Below are 18,040 nucleotides of genomic sequence, written 5' to 3'. Positions count from 1 at the left end.
TCTTTTTATGTTGTGTACGTGTGTGTGTGTGTGTGTGTGTGTGTGTGTGTGTGTGTGTGTGTTGAATTTACTAGACTATTTTGCTACGAGGAAAAGTTGTTAATTGATCGTTGGTGATGTTTGTTGTTGTGAACGTGTGAATATCGTATGAATGATAACTCAATAATGTGATAATGATAATAATAATAATAATAATAATAATAATAATAATAATAATAATAATAATAATAGTAATAATAATAATAATGTTTAGTGAATCAGATTAGAGTGAAGTTATGTAAATTCTACCGTGTGTGTGTGTGTGTGTGTGTGTGTGTGTGTGTGTGTGTGTGTGTGATTCATGTACGTCGTGTGTATTTTACGTGTGCGTCAGCTTACCTCCCTGATGTACACGCGCCATAATTCAGATAAGTGATTGGCGTTGTGTGCGTGTACCTGTGTGTACCTGTGTGTACCTGTACGAAAATGTGTGTACGCAGATGCGGGTTTGTAAATACGTGCTTCTCTCTCTCTCTCTCTCTCTCTCTCTCTCTCTCTCTCTCTCTCTCTCTCTCTCTCTCTCTCTCTCTCTCTCTCTCTCTCTCTCTCTCTCTCTCTCTCTCTCTCTCTCTCTCTCTCTCTCTCTCTCTCTCTCTCTCTCTGTGTGTGTGTGTGTGTGTGTGTGTGTGTGTGTGTGTGTGTGTGTGTGTGTGTGTGTGTGTGTGTGTGTGTGTGTGTGTGTGTGTGTGTGTGTGTGTGTGTGTGTGTGTGTGTGTGTATGTTACCAATCATGCGACGATAAAATAAGCATACACACACACACACACACACACACACACACACACACACACACACACACACACACACACATCAATGCCATACACACATCAATCGCATTGCCGGCTGGACGCTCTCCCTACCAAAGCCAAGGCCGCACATACACACACACACACACACACACACACACACACACACACACACACACACACACACACACACACACACACACACAAACATATCCAATTAATACCTAAACACATTAATAGAGGCAATTCAAGCTACATTCAAACACCTTATCTTACAACTGTGTGTGTGTGTGTGTGTGTGTGTGTGTGTCTGTGTGTGAGTGGTAATGGTAATGATGTATTATAAGTTATTCTTTGCTTTTTTCTTTCCTATTTTCAGTTCATTTTCTTTTTCGCTTCTGTATTCGGTGAAATAAGGAGTGAAGAGATGGAAAGGAAGAAAGACACTGGTAATGACAGTAATAAAAATGATGACGATAATGATAATAATAATAATAATAATAAGAAGAAGGAGAAGAAGAAGAAAAAGAAAAAGACAAATAATGCTTGTTTCTATACGTTTGTCAATCCGTTTGTCTGTTTGCTTTCTCTCTCTCTCTCTCTCTCTCTCTCTCTCTCTCTCTCTCTCTCTCTCTCTCTCTCTCTCTCTCTCTCTCTCTCTCTCTCTCTCTCCCCGCGATAACACAGGATGCAATGTTGCGGTCGATTTGTGAAAGAATTTTTTTTAAAGTTTAAAATTTCACGGCGTATGAGTTTTCTCTGTTTTTCGCTTGTTTTTATTTGTTTTTCCTTTATTTTTTTTCATTGTTGCTGCAGTTTGCCTTTTTTTCCTTACATTTTTTTTCCGGTTTTTATTATTATTTTTATTTATTATTTTTTTTTTATTTTTTACGTGTAACCGCTGGCAGATAAAGTTTCTTTTTGAGAATATTGTTCAGGTTTCCTTTTTTTAAATTCTATATATATTTGTTTCTTTTGCGTCATTGTGGTTTACCGAGTGTTTTTATTATTATCATTATTATTATTATTATTATTATTATTATTATTATTATTATTATTATTATTATTATTATTACTTCTACTACTACTACTACTACTACTACTACTACTATCATTAATGACACTAGCTACTGGACCTCTCTCTCTCTCTCTCTCTCTCTCTCTCTCTCTCTCTCTCTCTCTCTCTCTCTCTCTCTCTCTCTCTCTCTCTCTCTCTCTCTCTCTGTCAGGTAATCTTATCACTTCTAATCTCCGACTTCTTAAACTCAATTCTGTTCTCGGTATCACATGTAGCTTCCCTCTTCCTCCTTGTCATCCTCTTCCTCCTCCTCCTCCTCCTCTTCCTCCTCCTCCTCCTCCTCCTCCTCCTCCTTCTCGTATTTGTTTCGTGTTTGTCTTCCTTTGTGTTTGTTTCGCAGTGTTTTCTTGTGAATTTGTCTTTTGTGCTGTGAATTTTGAGGTACGTCTCTCTCTCTCTCTCTCTCTCTCTCTCTCTCTCTCTCTCTCTCTCTCTCTCTCTCTCTCTCTCTCTCTCTCTCTCTCTCTCTCTCTCTCTCTCTCTCTCTCACACACACACACACACACACACACACACACACACACACACACACACACACACACACACACACACACACACGGCGCCCCGTCAATGTTATCCTCACAGGTTTGCATCTGACGTTGGAAATCACGCCCGAAAATGTTTATATGTATGAAATATGTATTTTTTATTTATACATTGGGCCGGGAGGGTGTCGGATGCGTCCATCAGGGTGTAGGAGGGGAGGAGGAGGAAGAGGCGGAGGAGGAGGAGGAGGAGGAGGAGGTGGAGGGAGTACAAGTCTAGGGGAGGTAAGGGAGGAGGAGGCATGGGAGGTGGTGTGTAGAGGGAAACGAGGTACTGGGAATAAAAAAAAAAGAGTAAAAATAAAAAAAAGTATTAAAAAAGTACTGGTAATATATAGGAGCATGTATATTTTTCCCCCTATCCTTTATAGTAATTTCCCCAGCGGCGGCCGTAACGCGAGGGTAATGTATAGATGAATTTGTTATAAAACGCTTATGGATTCGCGTCAGCAAGTGTAGCGGGCGGCTGAGGGGGGCAGGGGGCGTCCTAATTTATTGCCAGTGAAGCGCGGGTCATTATCATATTCGGGCTTAACCAGAACGTCCCCCCTTCCACTGGTATCCCCCCTTCAGCCCTCCATGCACGGGGTTATAATATATATATACACATATCTTTTTTTTTTTTTTTAAGTCCGTGGTGTTTAGGGTATACGAGTGTGGGCGGGTTGTATGCTCTATGATATCTGGGTTGTGTGTGTGTGTGTGTGTGTGTGTGTGTGTGTGTGTGTGTGTCTGCGTGCGTGCGTGTATTTTGTCCTGTTTATGCGCATCAGTGCCTCGCTGTTTTGCATAATCCTCCGTTCAACATTCGTTTTTTTTTTATGTATGTATTTTTGTTTTACGCATTAATATATACGCGCTTGTTATTCGTTATTTATGTATTCATTCATTTATTTATTTATTTATAATCGATGATACATGCTTAGTGATAACATGCTTAGTATACTTACTCTCTCTCTCTCTCTCTCTCTCTCTCTCTCTCTCTCTCTCTCTCTCTCTCTCTCTCTCTCTCTCTCTCTCTCTCTCTCTACACTACACCTTGATTTTTTTTTATATGTGTAAAATTTCTACGCTTCCCAGTTACATACACTTTTATTTTGTTGCATTTTCATCATTGCTTTTCTATCTCCCCTTAGCAAAGTTTTCACAAGACTCATTCATCTCGCGTTTAGTGAAGCGTGAAGGCGTCTCGTGTTTGCAACTTTAAACTTGACTCATTGCACGAACTCACGTAGAAAGTGAAGTCATTATCTGGACAGTTTTATTCACTTCCCACACACACACACACACACACACACACACACACACACACACACACACACACACACACACACACACACACACACACACACACACACACAGTCAGTCAGGAAGCAAGTCAACCAACACCTCACTCACCTCAATAACCCTAATTAGTCACCAGGTAACAGGTAAGGTCGCACAGGTGAGAGGAGGACAGGTGAGATGGACAGACTAACAATTTTTGGGGTAAAGCAATTAAAAAAAAAAAAACATAGATTCGACATATTATTTCCGTTCTGCGTAGCTCATTATCATCGAATTAGCATATTATGACGTGATTATTAATGGCACCTCATCAGTGTAGTTAGTTGTGGCGGTATAATGATGAGTGGTATTAATTTATGAGGAAACAAACCCGCGTGTGATTGCAGTGCGGCGGAGCGAGGCGGTGAGCTAGGCAGCGTTGCTATACAAGTAAACAGGACCACTGTGTTACTTACCTTGTCTTCTCCTTCAAATCACTTTAATTTTTATGTATGTGCCTTACGTGACTACTGTTTCCTGGTTTTATTCTCTTTTACCTCTTGTGTGTGTTTTTTTTTTTATTCATAAGTACCTTTTTTTATTTACGTTTAATAATTTCATGGTGTGCTTTCGATTTTTTTTTTTTAAGTTTCCCCTCTTCACAGTGTTTCCTCCATTTTTTTTTTTCCTTTGTGTGCTAAATTTTTACTCATGATTAACTGATTTTTTTTTTTTATTTCATTCCATTCTCGTATTCTTTGATGTTAATTTTCACACCTCATTTTCCCTTGCGCCTTGTTATTCATTTTTTTCTTTATACATTATTGTGTTATCTTCAAGTGTTTTATTTCTTCTTTTACTGTTTAAATATTGCTCCTTCGTGTTTTTGTTTCCTTTGTTTCATTGTCCATTGTACTGTATTCGTTTTGTATGGATTATGGTGATTTTCCTGTTTTATTTGTCTCATGAATGTCAATTTTAGTTTTTTTTAGTTTTATTTTATGCATTTCTCTCCCGTGTGGCATTGTTAAAGAATGTTTGGTGACTTACTACTACTACTACTACTACTACTACTACTGCCATTATAGCTATTCGATTTTGAGTTCATAGTTCTTTTTTTTTTCTTCGATTTGTATACTTTCATTTCACAATCCACCTCCACTTATTGTACACACACACTTATATCCTTCCTTCGATCATCAGCAGCTGCTCAGTACACCTTCGTATTACCTTATACTGCTGTTAGGTCTGTCTCTGTTGGTTGCCCTAGTGTGTGGGTCTGATGGTGTTTAGAGTCAGGGGCTGTCTTGTGTAGGTCGACTAGTACCTTGTTATGTTCTGCTTTCTTGTGATCTTAAGCTTTTTTTGTAATTTTTCATAGGTGTGTGTGTGTGTTGGTGTAGCTGTAACGTTATTTCTTTCTATTCTTTTCTATTGTTTGTTTTTCGTCTGTACTTCAGGTGGTGTAAAAGTTTGCGTGCGTTTGGCATCATTCATGTTTGCGTATAGGTGTAGCTGTATTTCTTCTATCCATATACTGCAGCCAGTTGTCTCTAATCACATCGTTAACGCGAAAATCCACTGCTGTTTTGAATTCCTTAAAACTTCCTTCATAAAAAAAAAAGTGTCATTTAAAATTTTACCTTCCCGTTTTTTCTCCACCTTATACTGTAGCTGGTACTTTCCCCCTAGCATTACCTTTAGTTAGTGTGAAGGTCTATGGGTGTTTGGAATCCCTAGTGACTTCCTTGCAAAAATACCGTGGCGTGGGTCGGCGGTCTTGTGTCGCCGTGGTGCTGCATTAAAGTCCAGGAGCGTAGGGTTAGTCACCTTTAAAACGGCTTTATTACCTAACTTCCTAGGCGCGTGGCTCCAATTAAACCTTTACACTTGCACCCCTCCCTCCTCTCTCTCTCTCTCTCTCTCTCTCTCTCTCTCTCTCTCTCTCTCTCTCTCTCTCTCTCTCTCTCTCTCTCTCTCTCTTCGCTACAGTACATAAATGGTACAAACTTGGCAGTCATGAGGTTTAAAGACAAATCCCCTGAGTCTTGTTTTGTACGTGTTTGGAACAGGGCGGGGAGTCGTTTATGATGCTCTCTCTCTCTCTCTCTCTCTCTCTCTCTCTCTCTCTCTCTCTCTCTCTCTCTCTCTCTCTCTCTCTCTCTCTGTGTGTGTGTGTGTGTGTGTGTGTGTGTGTGTGTGTTTCGGGAAGCTAGTCATGGCGATTCGAGGAAAAATGGCAAGAAAATAGGGTTGTTAGGTAATGATTTCCTTTAGCAACCTTTATTTATTTTTTCCCGATGATGTGTTGCCTTAAATTCGATTCTGTTTGGAAGTTAAAGAAAACGATGAGTGCCCAAATATTCCCTGACGCCAATTATGATGTTTGATCTTAGGAAGTAAATTTATAATAATATGTGTGCCACCTGTACAGTACACATCACAAGAATAATGAATCAAGATCGCCAGTGAGTTTTTTTTTTTTTTTTTTTACGTGGTTATGAACGATGAAGGAAAAAAATGTTGAGATTGCTTAAATATGAGTCAGGAATCTTATGGTAACTGAAAGATATCGATTAGTAACCTTTGTAGAAATTATGAATATTTTAACCAACATATAATAAGCATTCAGATCGCGAGGCTTATAAGAATTACAGGCCTGTATCGACGAAGGAAATGTGTTCAGATTCCTTATTAATAATTATAACTTATACCAAGTGAAGAAAAATTCATAAGATCCTTTGCAATGAATCATGAATTATTACAACAGAGGAAAGTTCATTTAAATCCCTTACATTGGAATTAGATCATATAGGAACTGAAACACATTTAGATCGCTTATATTAGTCATAGATATCACAGGAACAAATAGAAGAAAACATTCATATCACTTGTATTAGATCTCATCTTATAAAAACCGAAGGAAAAAAAAAAAACATTCAGATCGCTTATATGGAAAACATCTTATTCAAACTAAAGGAGAGATATTCACATTTCCTACAATAGTTAATGTATCCTATGACAACTAGAAAAAAAAAAGATATATGAAAAGTTACCATTAGAAAAACAACAAAGAAAAGAGGTTATATTACAACACACACACACACACACACACACACATCACGTAAGGCAAGCCAACGCACTCATCGAAGCACTGAAACATTCCGGCCGCACTGCTTCGCGTCGCGGCGGTGATGGTGGCGGTGGTTTAGAGGCTCCACGCAAACTGAGCATCGGCGGAGGATCACAAAAGAGCTCAACGCGGCCCCCACGCAGGGTTTTCTTCCCACGTTGTTGTCGGCGTGAACGCAAAACGGACGGACGCGCACTGACGTAACAGTTGGGGAGTATTTTGGAACGGCAGCGAGGCATCAAAACCCTTTGTGTTCCTCCTCCATGGCGGTGTGACGTGGTGAAAGCCTCGTCAGGGCGTGTGTGTGTGTGTGTGTGCGTGTGTGTGTGTGTGTGTGTGTGTGTGTGTGTGTGTGTGTGTGTGTGTGTGTGTGTGTGTGTGTGTGTGATGGATGTTGTTTCTGTGTTTGGTGGCTGCTTGTGTGGTGGTAGTCGTAGTCATGGTAGTAGTAGTAGTAGTAGTAGTAGTAGTAGTAGTAGTATTTATGATAGTAGCAGCAAGATAATAGTAATGAGATAGAAAAGCAGAGAGAGAGAGAGAGAGAGAGAGAGAGAGAGAGAGAGTAGATATAGAAACACAAACAGATAGATGAAATGACAAAAACAAAAAAACACTAACTCACGTAAAAAAAAAAAATCCTGTAATACTTAAAATATAACATCCTAAAAAATAAAAACAAATAAGCAAAAACAACTTAAACAAAAACGCAGCACTCCAGCTCATAACCAGCACCTCACCACGCCTCTGCCTCGCGTCCACTACAGCATTTATACCTTTCTTTTTTTCTGTGTATTTTGAGGGCGCGCCGCTGCCTGCCTTCTTGCCGCCCAGACGTCGAGCGCTGACTGGCCGCCACCTGAATTTCAATGACAGAAACCTCTCACCTGGATAATTCACGACCAGGTGTTTCCATGCCCGTATTTCCCGCTGGCGAGACCGGGAGGGCGGGGAGGGACGCGTAGAGAGAGAGAGAGAGAGAGAGAGAGAGAGAGAGAGAGAGAGAGAGAGAGAGAGAGAGAGAGAGAGAGAGGCGGAGCTATAGAAAGGAGGGAGGGTAAAGCTGGCGAGAGGCAAACTGTACCAGCAACTCATATCCCTCCCTCCTTCTCTCCCTCTCTCCTCCCATTCCCTCTCCCCCAGGTATAGGTGTGGGATAAAAGAAAGGCTCCCGAGGCTCCCCCCAGTAAGGGAGGCTCACTGGGGCAGGTCTTAAGGCTACCGGGAAGGGCGGGGAGAGGAGAAAGGGCCGGGGGGCGAGGCGGAAGGGTCTGGGAGGGACAAAACCACGAAGGGAGGGGACGAGAGAGGGAGAGCTGAGGTAGGAAAAATTTGAGGGCGTGTAGAGGTAGTAGATTGGTAGCCAGGTAGTCGTAGTGGTAGCAGTGGTGTGTGGTCGTGGCGGTAGTGGTGGTGGTGGTGGTCGTTGTGGTGTGGGTGAATTTGGAGTTAAGCTGAGGTTGACTATAAGTTTTGTGGTGAGGGACTGACTTGAAATTCTGTAAGCTTTTCTTTTTTGTTATTTTAGGAGAATATCGATTTTGAGGCAAGGGAGTGAAGAGGGAGGCTGGCTGGAAGGCTGTTTGGAAGTGGAAAGGCAGGGGAGAAGTGAGCTAGTTGATAAGGCAGGGGTGATGGTTGTGGTGGTGGTGGTGGTGGTCGTAGTGCTTAGTTTTAGCAGTGAAGGGGAAAATTGGCGAGAATATTTTATGATTTTTGAAAGAATAGAATAATATAATAATAGTGGGAAGCGTAAAGGAGAGAAATGAAGGATAGAATAAGTAAACAATTCAAAAATGATGAAAGAAAAAACTATAATTGATGATAATATTGGAAGGAGATAAATTGAGTTTGCTGATATGAGAGAGAGAGAGAGAGAGAGAGAGAGAGAGAGAGAGAGAGAGAGAGAGAGAGAGAGAGAGAGAGAGAGAGAGAGAGAGAGAGAGAGAGAACACGCACATACCCATTTCTTTTATAAGAGTGCGTGGGTATCATGCGTTCAGAGTGAGGGGCAGGACAGGTGAGGCAGGGCAATTAAGGAAGGGGGGCAGGTGTGTTAATTGTAGGATTGGGAGGAGGAGAAGGCGGGGGTTGGGGTTGTGATGGGTGAGGTGAGGGGTGAGGGGTGAGGGGAGGGACAGGTGATGGGCATGTGATGGGGAAGAGGGGCAGGTGATAGAAGGCAGATGGTTCGGGTGAGGGGGTGTGATGGGTAGGGGGGATGGGCTCCAGGCACAGCACGATTGATGGGGTGATGGGGAGCTGGTTCCTCACCTTCTGAAGAAAAAAAATGGTTGAAAAAATAGATGATGTAATGGTTTTAGTTTTGTGGGATCTGTAAAAGTGTGTGTGTGTGTGTGTGTGTGTGTGTGTGTGTGTGTGTGTACCTTTCTTTCGATATTACACTTTTTTTCCCTTATGTATCTCCTATTTATTAGTCCTACATCTCTCTCTCTCTCTCTCTCTCTCTCTCTCTCTCTCTCTCTCTCTCTCTCTCTCTCTCTCTCTCTCTCTCTCTCTCTCTCTCTCTCTCTCTCTCTCTCTCTCTCATTCTCAGTCTCTCATTTCCTCACCATCATCGTATATTAACTCATTCCTATTTCCTCTGCATTATCACACCTCTCTCTCCGTCCTTCCGTCCTGCCTACCTACCCTTGTCTCCCTCTCCCTCTCCCTCTCCCTCTCCCTCTCTCCCGCCCACTCTAAGGCTCCGTATCTTCGCTTCCACTCAGGTAATGAAGACGAAGGTGACGGGGTGTAGTAGGTGGTGTCGCTTGTGATGTATTTATGGTAACCGCCTGTGATTTACTATGGGAGGCTGAAGGGGTGTGAGAGGGAGAGAGGGTGGGAGGAGGGGAGTTCCTTAACCTGTACTCTATGGCAGGGAGGGAGGGCTAGGGAAGGGGGAGGAGGGTAAAGGGTAAAGGTCAGACCAGGTGGGTCATTTACAGATAGGTAAATTTGAGGTTATGAGGAAATTTGTGGGTTTGTGCAATACTGGTTGGGTTAGGTTAGGTTTGTTTATTCGTTTGTGTGTTGTTGTTCGGTTGGGTGTTGTTTGTACGTGGAGGGATGGTGATGGGATGAAGAAAGAATGAATGGGGAAATTGGGAGTGAAGGATCTATGGAGAAGGAATGGGGATTGGGTAGAAAATGGGGGTGAAAGAAGGATGAAGATGGGAAAAGGGAGAAAGGGGATGAAGGAACAGTTTGAAGGAAGGAATGAAGAAGGTGGAAAAGATGATGGGATGAAGGAACGATGAAGAAACGTTAAGGAAGATGAAGGAGGAATGAAGGACAGGGGAACATGAAGGAATGCGAGGATGGAATAAAAAAAATAGGGAGAATGAAAAATGGACATGAAAGAACCTGGAAAGAGGTGAAGATGAAGGAACCAAGGAGAAATGGAGAAAATTAAAGAAGATGAGAATGAAGGCGAGGAGGAAAACACAAGGCAAAAGCTAAGAAAGTTATACAAGATCAAATAAGAAGAAAATGAAAAAGAAAGGGTAACAAAATCTAGGGAGAAGAACAGAGGACCTAAAATAAAATAAAATAAACAAAATCACGTGCGGCAACTCATGTACGCGTGTATACTTTTCTTACAATTTCCTGGTGTTGTGTTTATGATCATGAAATTCCATGTATGTAACACGTACGTCTGTCTTGGAGTGCCGTGCGTGGCCGTGCATCCATCTCCCCGCGCGACCCACACACTGCAGCTACTTTATGGAAATTCGGTCGTGTTTTATTACACCATCATTTCTCTTCATTTCTTCACCTCCGCGGTAAATATCCGAGGGTCACTTCCTTCCCTGAGAAAAACCCGTATTATCCCTCGGTTTCAATTCAGCGCGGCACGTCACGGCCGTCCCGAGGGAGCCGCCGAGAGAGGGCGCGTGTTCCCCACTACGAAGAACAGAAACGGACTTTATGGCGCAGCGCATATTTACATCCCCAGAGAGACCCGCGTCAGGTGAGTTAAAACCCGGACCACGCACCTGAATTTCTGATACCTGTCATTACCGAGCGGAAGGACGGTGAAGGTATACAGGTAAAGATGAAGGAGGGAGAGGGAGAGAGAGACAGGTACACAGAGGTAGAGAGAGGGAAGCGAACATACCAAGGCGCATAAATCTGGTGCGCATGCGTGGTTGAGCCGCCTAGCAGACCACCCGCAACATGTTGAAATTGCTTCGCCCGTTGTGTTTCCATTTTCTGCGAAGTGTGTGGCGGGAACGAGAGGTTTCTTGGTGTCGCCTGGGGCCTGGATGGGGCTGGGAGGGTCGTGGTGGTCGTGGTGTGCTGGTCGTGGTGCTGCTGTGTGTTAATTAAAGTTATATTTTTGTACTTCTTTTTTTTTCTTTCTTTTTTTTTTCTTATCGTGGTAGCGTTCGTCTTTCGTTCCAGATCGTGGTGGTACGAGTTAAGTTTCTTTTTTTCTTTTCTTCTTTTTTTTTTTAGACTGATTGGTACGTAGGTTTAATTTCTTCTCTTCCTTTTTTTTTCTTGTTTTTGTTTTGTTTTCTTTTTTGGGGGGGAAATGGATTATCTTCTTATTTTATTTCTGGCTTTCTACATTTTCTATCTTTCTTTTTTTTTTTCTTATCGTGTTAATCCTAGGTTTCTTTTTTGTCTGGCTGTTGTATTTCTAGTTTCATATTTACGTTTCTCTTTTATCATATGCTTTGTTTTGTTTTCTTATGTCCACCGTCAGTCTCTCTCTTATTTATTATGTTCTTTTCTTATTCTTATTTGCTTCATCTCCTGTCATTATGTGTCTTTACCTTAAACACATGTCTTTCTCCTCCTCCTCCTTCTTCTCCTTCTCCTCCTCCTCCTCCTCCTCCTCCTATTCCTTATCAAAAACAGTAAACAATAATAATGATAATGTATCTCTTCTTTCCTGTCTTCTCTCTTCACTTCTTCTCTTCCTTCCTGTTCCTTCAAATCCTGCTTCTTTCTTCTCAGTGTCCATCCTTTCTTCCATTTTCTTCCGTTTTTAATCAATTATTTCTTTACTCCTATGTCCGGTTGGTTTTTCTTTCCCTACTCTTCATCACTCACGTCTCCCTTCCCTTCCGTTCTTCCCTCTCCCTCTTAACTTCTTCCCTCACTTTCGCACACTATTCGTCTTCTTCCCTTTTCTTCTTTCTTCGATTCACTCTCCATTCTCTTTTTCCTTCCCTCTCTTTATTTCTTCTCCTTCATATATTCCTTCAATCGTTTCACACGCCTTTATCCGATTTTTTTTCTCTCACTCTCATCTTCTTCCGTTCAACTGTATTTCCTTCTTTCTAATTTTTGTTTCTCCCTCGTTTTCCTTAATTTGTCTCTCTCTGTTTCCCTTCTTACCTATGTTTATTTATTTATTTATTTATTTTACACTCTATTTCTCTTCTCTATCTGTGCTTCTTAGTTTCTTTCCTCAATTTTGCATTCTTCATTTTCTCGTTCGCTTCCTTCCTTCCTTTCGATGACCCTTCCTTCTCTCTCCTCCGCCCTTCCTTTCTTCGCATCTCTTATTCCAACAATAACCTTCCCCTGCTCATTTTCTCTCTGCCGTTCTTTAATTTCCTTTCTTATTCTTACATCTCCCATCTTGACTTTCCTTCCCTCTTTCCCATCAGCTTTCCTTCCCTCCCGTTCATCTTAAACTTCTCTCACTTCCTCACTTCACTTGTATTGTCTTTTCCTTTTCCTCCTCTTCCTTTTCTTAGACTTCTTTCCTCATCTTGTTTTATCTTTTTCTTTTCCTGCCTCTTCCCTTTCTTAGACTTCTTTCTTTATCTCATCCTATTATTTTCTTTTCCTTCCCTATTCTTTCTCAGATTTCTTTCCTCATCTTATCCTATCTTTCCTCTATCCTGTCCCTTCCCTCATATCCTTTTTCTGTTCCTTCCTTCCCTTTCTTATTCTTAAACATCCTTTCCTCTCCTCGCCCTACCTTCCATCCCTTCCCTCCCTTCCCTCCCAGCCCGCCCCTCTCTCCCCTCTCTCCCTGGACGCCCGGAGCGGTGCAGCAGGAGTGATAACCGTGCCGCCGCTGTAGGACGAGGCAGGGGTAAGCGAGCCTATACTTTGCATTCATTACCTACCCTGGTGACCGCTCGGGAGGAGGTATTGACAGCAAACTCAATGGTCACTCGCCACGCCTCTCCTACCCTCCCCTCTCCCTCTCCCACCTCTTCCTCCCCCTTCTCCTCCTCCTCCTCCTCCTCCTCCTCCTCCTCCTTCTCCTCCTCCTCCTCCTCCTCCTCCTCCTCCTCCTCCTCCTCCTCCTCCTCCTCCTCCTCCTCCTCCCTCCCGGACTTCTGCAGTAGGTAAGGAGACGCGCCGCTGATGAAGGGGAATAATTCGAAAATAGTAGGTTCGTTTGTGTAATTCCTGTGTTTGGAGTCGTATTTTTCGGTGTGTGTGTGTGTGTGTGTGTGTGTGTGTGTGTGTGTGTGTGTGTGTGTGTGTGAAGTTAGAGGAGTTTTCAGTTGTTCTATATTATTTTCTTCATACTCTCTCTCTCTCTCTCTCTCTCTCTCTCTCTCTCTCTCTCTCTCTCTCTCTCTCTCTCTCTCTCTCTCTCTGTTCCAATCACTTTTTTTCTTTCTTTCTCTCTTTTTTTTTTTTTTGCAAATGTTAAGTGAGGACGTGGTGGTGGTGGTGGTGATGGTGGTGGTGGTGGTGGTGGTGGTGGTGGTGGTGGTGGAAGTGAAGAGTTGATGCTCATCTTTTTTTCCTTCGTTCTTTTTTCTCTTACTTTTTCCCCACTGACCTTGAACGCTTGTTAGTGAACGCGCGGTGCCCTCAATAGCTGTGTGCTGGGGCCTGATTACTTCTTCTGGGGCCCTGTTATTAAGGAGAGAGAGAGAGAGAGAGAGAGAGAGAGAGAGAGAGAGAGAGAGAGAGAGAGAGAGTAGTCTGTTGAAGAAAATAAGTGATGGAAAATAAAATAAAAGGAGAAGAAGGAAACGAGAATAAAAAGAAGGAAGGAAGAAGAGGAGGAAAAGCAGAAGGAGAAGGAGGAAATAAGAAAAACACAGATACACATTGAACTACTAGCTAGCAAAATTAGAAAAGGGAAACAAGAAGAAAAGACGAACAAGAGGAAGAAGAAGATGAAGGTGATGATGATGATGATGACGAGAAATGGAAGAAAAAGAAGGAGAACAACAATAACAAACACACATCCACTCCCTCCACCGACCTTCCATCATCCACCGCATACTCGAGACGCAAACACACGCACCGACACAGATATTCGTATTAAAAGTACATGGAGAGAGCGGCGGGAAGAAAATATATTCCTTGGGAGCGCTGCTTAAGTCAGTCTTCACGCCTACAGCGGGAGGAGACAGGGAGCGAGCGGGAAAATTACCTGCAACCTTTCTCATTTGCATGTCTCACACACGCGTGGTGGGACCTGCCGCCCGGGGGGAGAACACGGCGCTCTCTCTCTCTCTCTCTCTCTCTCTCTCTCTCTGATTGTGCTTTTCCGCTTTTCCTTTTCTTTTTCATCTCCGTTCTTGATTCTCTCTCTCTCTCTCTCTCTCTCTCTCTCTCTCTCTCTCTCTCTCTCTCTCTCTCTCTCTCTCTCTCTCTCTCTCTCTCTCTCTCTCTCGCTTCCGGTCCTAAACCACGAAAATTCGGAGTGAAGTCTGTCAATATGAGTTTCTGTCTCTTCATTTGCCTTCCTGTCCTTTAAGTGTTTTTTGTCATTTCACTCCGGCGTGCAACAACTCACACCAAAAAAATCAATGTATGAGATGCATTTAAACACATGCAAGAAAGAAAAGGATGAAAAGGCATAATTTTTTGCAGTTTGTAGCCAGTATAATGATTGAAGATGGCTGTAGAATGTAAAGGAGGAGGAGGAGGAGAAGGAGGAGGAAGAGGAGGAGGAGGGGAAGGAATACTGGAGACAAAACAATAAGACGCGTGAAGTAAAAGAAAAAAGAAGATATAAAGACGTAAATGGAAATAGAAGTAATAGTAGGAGGAGGAGGAGGAAGAGGAGAAGGAGGAGCGGCAGAATGGAAAATAAGGCCTTATGAAGAAAAATATAGAGTACAAGAAAGAAGAAAAAATAAGAGGAAGTGGGAGGGAGAAACGGGCGAAGACGGGAGGAGGAGGAAGAGGAGGAGGAGAAGGAGCGGCGATGGGAGGAGTGATGGGTTGCCGCCGTGTCATTTGGGGGCATTTATTCTCTCATCGTCATCAGTAATTACGTTTCCCCAGAAGACGGCAGGTGAAAGGGTGAATTTTGCGCTACCTCTTAACTACACCTGTCCTCCTCCTCCTCCTCCTCCTCCTCCTCCTCCTCCTCCTCCGCTTCCTCCTCCTCCTCCTCCTTTACTTTTGTAACATATAGTTTAGTCTTTTTTTCTTTTTCTCTTTTTCTTCTTCTTATTATTGTTACTATCTTATTCTTGTTTTTGTACGTTACTTTTTTTTTCTTTGTTATTCATGTTTTTTTTCGTGTTTTCATCTCGTTTTAATTTAGTTACGTTTGTTTGTGTTTCCTTCCGACATTTTACTTGTTTGATAATGATTGCTTGTTTTATTTATTTATTTATTTATTTTTATTTTTTTTTATCACTGACGTTCCTTCCTTATAAATCCTCTAGAGTCTAACACTTATATAAAAAAAAGTATATAAAAAGCTACTTTGAATTTAACTAACATTACTCCTCGTTTTTAAATCAACTTACTATATTTCTTTTCCAATCTCCCTTTAAGTTTTAGAATCAATATAATCTTAACACTGCCTTGGCTTCTCCTCAAGGTCAAAATGCGCTGCTGTAAATTTAAAGCAAAAGGAAGGATGGAGTGGGTAAGGTATTTAAACACCTGTAGCTTTATTTCTGTCCTGTGAAGTTGTCTGTCGCTGTTCATGTGCAGCAACACGTGATGTACTGTACGTAAGTCTGGAGGGTAATTTTCAAGGACACGAGAAAAATAAGAGATTGTTTATTTCAGACTTTTTTTTTCTCATGTTAATTTGTGCAGTTTCTTTTTATTTTTATTTTTTTCCTTTTTAGTTGTTTATTTAATTACTGGTTTTCTTAAACGACAACTTAGTGAACTTTTTTTTTTACCTTCATTTTGTGCCTTGGGTCAGTTTCCTTCACGAATTAAAAAAAAAATCAAGTGGCGTATTGCAATTTTCACGTCTAATTTTGAAGAAGTGTCATTGGCAGGGATCGCGTTCTTTTTTTTTTATCATTAAAATCGTCTGTGTTACCCTAACAGATTAACAAGTATCATTCTGTAACTTAAATCTATAATTTCAAATGATAAGTTACACGAAGCTGAAGTCTTGTAGTGCCTTGTAGTTTATTCATTTCCCACTAAAATCATTCAGTAAAATAACGTACATCATTTTCCCATTAGCAGTCAAAGAGTTACCATCGCGCGTGGCAGTGAGCGCGTATTCTCACTCCCGTAAAGCTAAACTCGCAGCCATCTTTACCGGAGCGTGGACTCGTGCTCTCCGGAGGCTCGAAGCAAAGGGGGAGCATCGGGGCGGGGCGGGGCGGGGCGGGGCGCGGAGGAATACAAGATGGTCGATGACTGCCAGATACTTACTCTTGTCTCTCTCCCGCTTCACGATTCCTTGGGTGAGAGAAAAATGCGGACGAGTGATGCCGTGTTTGTTTTGCGTGTCGCGCTTGTTTTAATCTTTCGTAATGGGCAGCGTGAGTTTTTCTTGCAGTGAGTGGTGTGAGTGTTTGAGTGTGGCGAGATTATTGCTTTCGTAATCTTGGGGGTTGAGAAAAGAATGTTGGTGGTTTGAAAGGAAAATACATGTCAATTGGGAAAGGAGGAAAATATACACTTGATACGAGGAAAAAATTATAATAGACTTGATGCGCGGAGGGATCAAGTGTCAGGCGCGGAGTCTTTCTTTTAATTCTCATTTTTACTGCTGTGTTTGGTGTCAGTGTGTTGCGTTAGCCGCGACTGTCCTGGTTTTCTTGATTTGTGTTGCTGCAAGAGCCTTCACTGAGCTGCACCCGCGCGGTGATGAAAGATAAATAAAGAGGTGGTGTGTGTGTGTGTGTGTGTGTGTGTGTGGTGTGTGTGTCTGTCTGTCTGTCTGTGTGTGTGTGTGTGTGTGTGTGTGTTTCATATTAAATTTCTTTAGTGTTTTCTTCGCCGTCGTCTCATCTCAGAGGCTTCAAAACGTATTGTTCCTCATAGTCAATCCTGAACATATTATTATTGTCGTTCCACCTTGTATTAAATTGGCGAGGCGTGTTGCGAGTGGCGCCGCTCTGCCCCTACGAGCATGGTGGCGCCCCAACACCGCCTCCACCTGTCCCGCTCTAACTAATCTGTCGTGTCTTCTCCTGCAGGCGGTTCGGGACCAAGTGCTCGGGGTGTCTTCAGGGCATCTCGCCGCAGGACCTGGTGAGGAAGGCTCGTGACCGCGTCTTCCACCTCAAGTGCTTCACCTGCTGCGTCTGCCGAAAACAGCTTTCCACCGGCGAGGAACTCTACGTCCTCGAGGAGAACAAGTTCGTGTGCAAGCAAGACTACATGAGCGGCAAGTTGACAGGTACGGACGAGGCTGAAACTCTGTCTTCATTTTTTTTATTTTTAATTCTTTGACTCCGATAATTATTACATGATGGAATTATAAAGAATAGAGATAGTTAGGGAAGGAGAGGTGACACACGAGGCATCTCCCCGCAAACCTGTTGAACTCCTGAATGTTGCCGCGACTTCAACAAAGCGGTCACCACGGAGAGTGTCAGTGTCGCGGGGAGGCGCCTCTGTGTGTGTTGGCCTCGAGTTCTCGCGCACCGCCTTGGCCGTGTGAATGACCGCAAGTGGTGGGGAGGGAAGATGTGGTGTGGCGGGCGTCTCTCACCCTCCCCGCCTCCATTACAGTCGACCCTTATGTCATGTCCGACGAGGAAGAGGAGATCGAGTCTATGGATACCGGGGACGCCTCGCTCAAATCTCCGGGCTCAGACTCCGCCGCCCTGCACGCCCCCAACACACCGGCCACGCCCGCCACGCCCTCGGCCCCACAAACCACCGACCTCGACAAGGCCTCAAGCGTAAACTCCCGCGACGACGGCGACGACGAAGACGAGGATCTGGAGGCTGGGAAGGACGACGACGACAAGAGGGTGAGTAAAATAGCACAAACCAAAGCAAATACCAAGAACTGATTTAGCACGGCTGGCTTGTTATAAATCTCCCAATTAACCTTTCCTCCGTTTCCCACCAG

The 18,040-nt window shown here is 42.9% G+C and overlaps 1 protein-coding gene across 1 annotated transcript in view; it reads left to right on the top strand.

Moving 5' to 3' along the window:
- Positions 1-18,040, top strand: part of LOC135090034 (LIM/homeobox protein Lhx1-like) — a 68,449-nt gene that overhangs the window by 11,026 nt on the left and 39,383 nt on the right. The window contains exons 2-3 of the mRNA XM_063986265.1: positions 17,157-17,359; positions 17,695-17,939. Of these exons, the coding sequence (XP_063842335.1) occupies positions 17,157-17,359; positions 17,695-17,939 (448 nt within the window). The remainder of the gene's footprint in view (positions 1-17,156; positions 17,360-17,694; positions 17,940-18,040) is intronic.

Source organism: Scylla paramamosain, chromosome 34 (genome assembly GCF_035594125.1).
Source record: "Scylla paramamosain isolate STU-SP2022 chromosome 34, ASM3559412v1, whole genome shotgun sequence".
Lineage (NCBI taxonomy): Eukaryota > Metazoa > Arthropoda > Malacostraca > Decapoda > Portunidae > Scylla > Scylla paramamosain.
This window is presented reverse-complemented; position numbering and strand designations above follow the sequence as displayed.